The 9,455-nt window shown below is 29.8% G+C and overlaps 1 protein-coding gene across 1 annotated transcript; it reads left to right on the top strand.

The window, feature by feature from the left end:
- Positions 1-510: 510 nt before the first annotated feature.
- LOC146139946 (epoxide hydrolase 1-like) lies at positions 511-4,451 on the top strand. Its single transcript, XM_083392568.1, has 7 exons — positions 511-559; positions 720-846; positions 1,052-1,146; positions 1,295-1,484; positions 1,817-2,058; positions 2,313-2,434; positions 4,335-4,451. Exons 1-7 carry the CDS (start codon positions 511-513, stop codon positions 4,449-4,451), a joined length of 942 nt encoding a protein of 313 aa, XP_083248694.1.
- Positions 4,452-9,455: the final 5,004 nt, after the last annotated feature.

Genomic DNA, 9,455 nt, shown 5'->3' with positions numbered 1-9,455 from the left:
AAGCATTGACATTGTCCATTATTCATTCAATGGGTTTTACATATGTTGCTATGTCTGACATTTTGAATCAAGATTCTTCGTGTTTGCTGTTTGCAAACAAACTAAAGGTTGGTAGGATATTATGCTGATTATGTTTACTTTTCTTGGTCAAACAGAAATGAAGTTACAATATTTCAAATATATACGCATTTATAACCCTGTGCTATATGACAAATGTAAGTATAGCTTTAAAAATGGTATAAGAAAAGTAATTTTCAGTACTAAGATTTGTTTCTATTGGTTACAATATTTGCCAAATTGTCAAGTCAGTGATTTTAGTAAAAATGAATGGTTTAAATTAGGCAGAAGGTTTAATTTAAATAATTTTTGTATGATAGCAAAATCACCATATGTATTTTATTCAGAGAATTTCGCAACATGCCGTCTTTAATTTCAAGGTGGATTACGGGATTGATTTTTTTTGGAATTGGAATTTTTTGGTCAGTTTCTGTACTCTTTGAAATGCTGACAATGACATTTAAATGGGTAAAAACCAAGTCGCACAATCCTCTTCCAAAAGGTACAAAATATATTGTTTTTTACCTTATAAAATTCAAATAAAATTATTTATAGAAAGACCATTTTCTTAAAAGTATAAATTAAATTTATATCTAAATTGATAATTACAATTAAATAAATAAATCTATATTTATAGAAATAAACAAACCATTATGTTTAAGTTGTTCAAAATCCAAAGTTTCGACATGATTTTGTCCGGACAAATTCTGGAATGAAGTTACATTGTGTTCATGCTGGTGAACAAAATAAACAACTTATGTTGTGTATTCATGGATTTCCTGAATGTTGGTATGAATCTTTAGTGGAGCATTTGTTTGCATGAAATCTGAAGTTTTGCTGATATTTTATCATATCAATTATCAACCTAAAGATATAAAACAAACAATGAATTGTTGATAAACCTTATTTTCATGATAATAGTAGACATTTTGAAACAAAATAAATAACCATGTTATGCAAAAATGTTTTATGTTAATTATGATTTTTCCTACAGGTACAGCTACCATTCCATACTCGAATACTTCAGTAAAACATATCATGTTGTTGCTTTTGATATGAGAGGTTATGGAGAATCTGACAAACCAAAATGTATGTTACCTTTAATAAAACATTTTATTTTTAACATACTGGCACATTTCATTTCACAAAAAGTCGAGCATTTGCCTTAAGATTGGATGAGTGGATGTTAATTTATTTTGCAAAAATATAAATCTCTGCATTGTGCCTTTCAACGCAGATATTAATGACTACCATATTGACTACTTGGTTTGTGATGTGAAAGAATTGATAGAATCCCTTGGATACAAAAAGGCAATTGTGGTAGCTCATGATTGGGGTGGTGCAGTGGCATGGGCACTTCCATATTTCTACCCAGATGTTGTTGACAAACTCATAATTATGAATGCGCCCCACCCTTTAGCTTTTATGTAAGAATTTATTATATACTTGTGTTGCTTGTCAATTTTAGGTATAATTGAATTTATCCAGCAAACATTACAGAAAATAAGTAGTTTTTGTGCAATTTTCATGTTAATGTCATTTATCCTGTTTGAAAAGTATTATTTTTCACCACATTTCGTTCCTCCTTATGATTTTGTAGTTTTTTAATTTTACTCTATTCCCACATTTTTTACAATGTCGGTTGTTAGTAGCTTGCCTTTTATTAAAATATATTGTAAAGCTTTAATCTAAAATTAATAGTGCGAAAGGTCAGTTTAAATATATTGCACAGTTTAAATATATTGACTTTTACTTTCAGGAAATATATGAAGGAACATAAATCTCAGCTCCGCAAAAGTTGGTACATGTTCTTTTTTCAATTGCCTTATCTTCCAGAGTTGTATTGCTCCATGAATGACTATCAGTTTGTTGATTTGTGCTTTTATTCTGATCAGTATGGAATTAAAAACGCATCAAATCGTCTCACTCTAGAAGAGGCTGGAATTTACAAGCATAATGCTGGAAAGAATTTCACATATGCAATAAACTATTACAGAGCAAGTAGGAGACCATAATTATATATGTTAAGGTGCTTTATTAACATGTTGCAGCTAATTATTTATTATTAAACCCTTTTAAATAAGATTTTCTAATGTGGATGTGATTTGTTACAATCAAATCAAACAAAGTCTTTTTGTCTTGAAAAAAACTTCCATATTAAATAAATTTGTTTTGTGAATTGATATGCATGACCATATATATGTCCCATATTAACAAATGTCAAAAATCAAATTACTCAAAAAATATTTTTTTAGCTAATGCTATTTACACTGGTATGAACTTGAAACGATCAACAAAAGCCATAAAACAACCATGTCTTATAATTTGGGGAAGACAAGATGGTGCATTGGAAAGCGGATTGGCAGAGTATAACAAGGTTTGGATGGGATTCAGAAGCTTGACTATATTACCATTTAGTGTAATCTGTATCAGACTTGGATACCTAGGTTAATTTTAGCTTTTCCAAATTATATTAGAATTACCAAATTCTTACAAACTGTAAAATGAAATACAATTTGAAAGAAAATACACATTTAATTAAGTTACAATCAATTTAGTTTAAATCGCAATTTAATCTCATTAGAATGTGAATTGATAATTTTCCTGCACTAATTGGTATTTTTATCATAACTAGGGCGAATATTTTTTGACTTTTTAAAAAAAGTCAAAATTTTCATGTTAGGTCAAAATTTGTCAATATTTTTGTAGGTGAAAATCGAATAAAATTGCACATAAATCGCTTACAAAATTAAAAAAAAAACTAAAGTCAGCTTTTTGAAATTGGTTGTTCGGTTATTTTGAAATTTATATTTCATTTTATCAAAAAAAAAAAAGAAATTGGTTTTGATATAAGTTCAAAGTCATTTTAACCGTATTATATCTTTATTAGAGTAATAGTATAAAAAAACCTAACAGGTCAAAATAAATTATTTTTAGGTTAAAATTTGTCAAAATTTTAATTTTTAAGGTCAAAATTTCCTTTTTTTTTTGGTCAAAACATTTTCGCCCTAATCATAACCAATACTTTTCAGATTGCTAGATTTACCTACAAGTTATTTCTACCAGAGAGTTGTATTTGACATTCGTCGTTCCAACTAAAATAGTAAAAATGCTGTTGGACAAAGTAGCATTTTTTGTAAAGCCCAAAATAGATTGAAACACAAAAGCAATTCAAAATTTAAATTGACAGCACTTTGCTCATATTTTTTTTATTTTTTTCATATATTCTTTTAAATAGAACATATGTAGCCTGATAATAAATCCCAAAGCCAAAAAGGTTGTGTAAATTTTATAAAGTTGTTCCAATAACTTTTTGTATCGTCATCAGTTAATGTGACTGAAGAATTGCGTTCTTTCTTTTTTGAGCTAAAATTAGTTAGTTATCCAAGTCTGTTCTACATTTCTTGCTTTTTATTATTATGACAACACCACTTAACATGCAAGTGAGTTATAGATATTTGAAGTGACCATTAAACTTGTTTTCCAGGATGTATAATTCCACCTAGCACACACTTAAAAATAAACTGTGTCATGACATAATTTGGTGATAATAGAAGTATAAACTTATTTGTTTTTGTATAAACTTATATCTTTTTTTTTTGTATAAACTTATTAAAAATAAACTGTGTCATGACATAATTTGGTGATAATAGAAGTATAAACTTATTTGTTTTTGTATAAACTTATATCTTTTTTTTTGTATAAACTTATATATTTTTGCTAAACAGTTATATAATGTTGTGAATTGTATTACCAATACAGAATAACATAATTTGAATGCTAATAGACTAGTGGTTCCCAACCATTGATCTGAGCCGAAAAGGGTTCACAAGTGGTACTCTATGGCTGTATGAGCTTTGTTACGTCATATTTGATAAGCAAAATTGGGCAACTTAAAATATATATGGCATTGGCTGCAGTAAACCAGTCATGTTTATGATGTAACAATTATGCTTGTTTTAAGTTATTGGATCATGCATACAGCATCAGTCAAACAGCATGAAAATTGTAATGTACAGAAAGGGGCTTAAACTGTAAGTACTTACTAACTGTTTCAAAACATTTTGCCAAAATTCATGCGATTGCAATCTGATTATGTGCAATACACCAAATATGGGGGGATCGCTAACACAAAAAGGTTGGGAACCACCGATTTAGAGGGTTTGGGTAGCATAAATATTTAAAAACTCAGGAGGGGTATTGCCAGAACTAAAAGGTTGGGAACCACTGTAATAGACATACTTGGAGGATTTTAAGTTTTTTTATTTTTCTGATAGGATTGTGTTCCACATGCAAAGGTTCATTATATTGAGGAATGCAGTCATTGGGTTTCGCTGGATCAGCCAAAGGAATGTATAAAAACCATTGAAGAGTTTCTTCAGGAAAATTGTTAAATACTGAATAATTAATTTTTATTCTGGGTAAAACATTCCTAAATAAAGCAAGCTCTACTAAAAAGATTGAACAACAGCTTGGTTTTGTTGCAATGATAAAAACTTCTCTTTTATTAGCACCATAATAAACAATAGGCAAAAAAGCTATACATTATACATTCATTCTGAATACACAGTGTATGCAGACAAAACAGTAAATCTACTGCCAGTCTTAAAGTGCAAAAGTGTGCCAATCGGTTTTTACAAAACACAACAAAATAAAAACGTATTATAGTTTCTTCATTCATTCGCTATTTACACATATGTGCTTTTAAGTTAACTATATGTACAACTATTGCATATAAACATAAACATAGATTTAAAGAATTAAAACTGTTTTCTTTTTAGTAAAACAGAAGCAACTATAAACTGGGGAATTCTAATACATAAAAATAAATAATACAATCTGTATACAACTTGAAATGCACTTGAAGGAACCTGAAAGAAAGAATTAGATATGTACAAAACATAAATATTACACATACATAGAGCAGTACCCTAATAGTCAAAATAAAATGTCCCGGTGCACAAAAAACTCCACCTCAGATCTCAATCCAGATATTAAAAGCGACATAATATATGGTAAAGTAATTGCATAAATGTATGCTTGTGCAACCAGGCATTATCTAGTTGTAAAACTATTAAGGTTATGCCCATTTTGCCATGTGTTTTAGGCAAACCAGAAAGGAATGTTTTGCATCATCTGTGATACATATACTTATGCAATTGCTTGGGAAATAATTTTATAGGTTAGTGTTATAATCCTCATCACCAACTATGACATCAAAGTCCTGTTCAATGGCCATGTTATCCAGGTCACTGTTTAAGTTGTCCTTGTAGTCATATTCGTCTTCTGGTTTATAAAACTCCTTAATTTCGTTGACATTCTCACCTACCTCAATACCTCTTTCAGGGAGTATGGCTGTGTCAGTATCATCGACGTTGTTTTCTATATCACCTTTTTGTTTGTCCCCCAAATAAAAATCAGGATCTTTGTTGACATCATCACGATAATGTTGTTCTTCAGTTTCAGATAAATCAGAACCTCCTCCTACTTCTTCAGAAATGGGATTGCTGTCGATGACATTATTAATTTCACCTTGCTCAGGAAGATATTTTTCCTCGCTGGCTATGAATCTGTTAAGTGGTTCTGTAGGATTAAAATTATCGTTTATTTTAATGCCATCTTCTTCATCAGTTAACTTATTTTCAGCTGTTTCCTGAAAACTTTCATCTATATTTTCGACTTGATGTGTTGTGGCTAGATCCGAATGACCAAACTCGAGTGCTTGTTTCAATTGTTCAGTATCCTCTTCATGCATTTGACTCAAGATAGGTTGGTTTAGTGGGGCCAGGCTAATCCTGGTAGCCATTAAATCACTTTCCCGCGCTTCTGCATTTTGATCTGTACCAACTGTATCACTAGAAGGGTTTTCTGACATTTTTTCACTATTGTCAGCTTGTAATTCGTTGGTGTGTTGATTTGAAAATTGTCCCTTGTTCTGGGATGGGACTTCTGCATTTTGATCTGTACCACCTGTATTACTGGAAGGATTTTCTGCCATTTTGTCACTATTGCCAGCTTGCAATTCGTTGGTGTATTGATTTGAAAATTGTCCCTTGTTCTGGGGTGGGTTGTTGCTGTCTGTGACATGATCATTAGAGGCTTGCGGAGCCATGTTTTCACTGTTGTTCATTTTGTATGTCTTTGTGAGTGGTTGGTTTGGTGAGCTTTCGGCTGGTTTGTTTTGAATCCAGCTTAGCTGGTTTGTGTCAGTGTTTACTACCTGCTTATCTGACCTTATTCCTTTGGAATTTTCCACTGCAGCTTGCATGTTCTTTAGATTTTCATTTGCCTTCTTGGTTTGATCCTAAAAAGGAAATGTGTTTTATTTTTAAATAAACATTCAACAGATAGATAACCAAAATAAAAGTAGTACCATTTTATAGTTTGTTTAGTTTACCACAAAGGCTTAAAATATTTTTATTGTATTCTTTTTTGTTATAAATTTGTACAAAGGAGCAATAACAATACATGTCCTGATTTACATGACACAGTTGCATTGGGTGATCTAATTTAATAGCCACTATGACAGGAAATCAAATCCTTTGTTTGTTTTTCCTGATATTTCTTGCAGACTGACAATATTGTTTAATTTAACAGAACTACACAACCATTCAATGCTTACAAACTTATGATGTAGAGTTTGAAAAAAAATTCTACCTGTAAAGATTGATTTTCTGCTAGAAGATTTGAAAATTTTCCTTGCAGTTGAGTGAATAATTGGACTAACTTTTGGTACTCAGCTTTTTGTTGTTCATCAGTTTCCCTGTAATTTTGAAGCAATTCTTCATTCTGTGAACTAAAAATATGGCAATTTTTTATACGTTTGAAACATTTAAAACCAAAACTGGTTGTGTAATGGCACACCTGAAATGACGATAAAATAACATAAAATACAACTAACAGATCTCATCAATGATACTTTCAAAATATACTACCCATGATATAACTTAATTGAAAATTTAAGTTCTGTGCTTCCAAATGTATTTTATATACATGCAATCTATTGGTTAGGAAATAAACAATAATATATTTAATACTTTTTAGGTTTGTTTAAATCAATGTCCTTCACCCTGTTGCTTTGGCAAAAACAATACTTTATGAAAGAGATTTGTTATCATACACATGACAAAACTAAATCTACTATAAGTCCTAGTCTCATTGTAGTAAGTAAATTATTTGTTTATAGCTGGAACTTCGGGAGTAGAAGCTAACAATAAACACTGTTTATTGTAAAATTGGCATAATACAGTTTGCTTATTCTGTATGCTTTCTAAGTTGTTAGGTTTTCATTTTATGTTTATATGAAAAAAAATATTGTTAAGGCCTATTCAAAATTGAGGCAATAAAATATTCCAATGATATTTCAAAAGAACAATATTATTTTTTAATATTTGGTTTAAAATTCAAATTTTTTTTGTTATACGGTAAACACTCACATTGTTTGGCTTAATTTATTTTGTTGAGACTCCATCTGGTCCACTGTGCTTTCTAGTTGGGAGTTTTGGTCTCGCAAGGCTTGAATCTTTGATTGATCTGCATTCTGAAAAGGCCATAAGTTATTAGTATATAGTACACACATTGGTACAGAAATTTGGTCCATCATTATGGTTGATCTTTTGACCAATAAGTATTTTGATTTATCTATTTTTATAATTTGAGTGTCATTATTAACACGTACATGAGTTTGTAGGTGCTGCTTTGCCTCCCGTTTTGCTTCATCTAGACGACCCTGAATTAAAACTTTGGCTTCACGAAGTTCTGTCAGTTGTTCTATAAAAGTTTTTTATGTTAGAACTCATTTAACAATAAACAGTGCATATTTATTATCTGCATTACATGACTTAGTTACGTTGATGAGAAAATGGCTGAGAATATACACTTAGCCAGTGTCTTTTAATTGAAAAATAGTATGGTAGAAAAAGGAAAAATTTAAGTATATTTTCCACCTGAAAAAATAAGGTGTATTATTTTACCTTCCTTAGTTGCAAGCAGACTTGATTTTTCTGTTAGATCAATTATATTTTTAGATTGGTGTGCGGAGAGGTCGGAATTCTTCACTCGTACAATATCACACTCTTCTCTCAAAATATTATTTTGTGCCTACAAATAGCATGTCATTAAATATATATATTTGATATACTATAATTTGTTTTCCTAAATTGTTTAGCGGTAATTGGGATTTGTTTCTAGTTATATATTGAAGTAGGAATAAATAAAAGCATTAATATAAAACCGTATAGTTTGTGTTAAGCTTATGCTTTATTATATGCTTTTGTTACACATTGATTAACAGGAGTTAGTTCTGCAATTGTGCTTAACATTATTTATAAAAAGAAAGTAATTAAGCAAAACTTTTACTGAAATAGTCATAATTATACCAACTCATGGAAAATTTTCATAGAGCCAGTTTTGAAATCGCAAAATAGGTTATGTATGTAAAATATAATGTGAAAACTTATTGTGCCTTAAACATCTGTTAGCCCACAGACAAAGCACCAATCTAAAATGAACTAATCTTGTATAAAATATCATGTATCAATATTGCAAAAATAACGGACTTTAAAACACAACAGGACTTTACTTAGATTTTATATGCAGTACGTATTATAATTTTGCAAATCTGAAGTGGTAATTGGATTTGGCTGCCTGACTTTACTTTTTATATAATTTAGTTTGATGTCATTTATAGAATTGACAGATTTTTAGCTAAGCAGGACTAACGCAAAAACTTACATTATAATCAAAATAATATTTATTAATTTTAAATAGATTTATTTATATATAATACCTCTAAATTTGCAGCACTGTTTATGTACACCAAACTTAACAGAGTCATTCCACACAATGCACTTATCAACAAGATAATGAACCTTGCTCCATTGCTTCCATACCTTACTGCATATTGTAAAAACAATGTGGAATACCTTTCAGATTTTTATTAGATGTGTAGATAATTAAATATAATTTGGTTCTAAAATATTTTATGTAACATTTAAATAAACATTTCTTTTTTAAAAGTGTTCACTAACCAATAAGAATTAGAGAAGGGTTAGTAAATAATAATAACCAACATCAAAGGTATGTATAAAACATATAATTCACACTACCTTTATCTAGGGCATTTCTTTGGTAATTTGCAAAGTTATCCATTTTCTTTATTATAACCATATGCAATGGAGGAGCCAAACACTGAAAAGAAACAGAAAAATAAAAATAATTAATTAAAGTAGGCTACAATAAACAATAATATAACATATTATTGGCATGCATTCTGTCATTAAGGTTTAGGTCTAAAATGATTAACCTGTAAATGTTCACAGTTGTAAAAGGGCGAGTCGCAAAACCCCATAAAATCCAGAAACAGTTTTAACAAATCTTGTGTAATTTATTAATAACAA

This window comes from Ascidiella aspersa, chromosome 6 (genome assembly GCF_963924565.1).
Source record: "Ascidiella aspersa chromosome 6, kaAscAspe10.2, whole genome shotgun sequence".
Lineage (NCBI taxonomy): Eukaryota > Metazoa > Chordata > Ascidiacea > Phlebobranchia > Ascidiidae > Ascidiella > Ascidiella aspersa.
This window is presented reverse-complemented; position numbering and strand designations above follow the sequence as displayed.

Excerpts from the sequence above, each read along its gene's own strand:
- LOC146139946 (XM_083392568.1), top strand. The coding sequence starts at position 511 with ATGACATTTAAATGGGTAAAAACCAAGTCGCACAATCCTCTTCCAAAA. Across the intron at positions 560-719 it reads GCACAATCCTCTTCCAAAAG|TTGTTCAAAATCCAAAGTTT; the intron begins GTACAAAATATA and ends ATTATGTTTAAG. Across the intron at positions 2,435-4,334 it reads GATTGGCAGAGTATAACAAG|GATTGTGTTCCACATGCAAA; the intron begins GTTTGGATGGGA and ends TTTTTCTGATAG.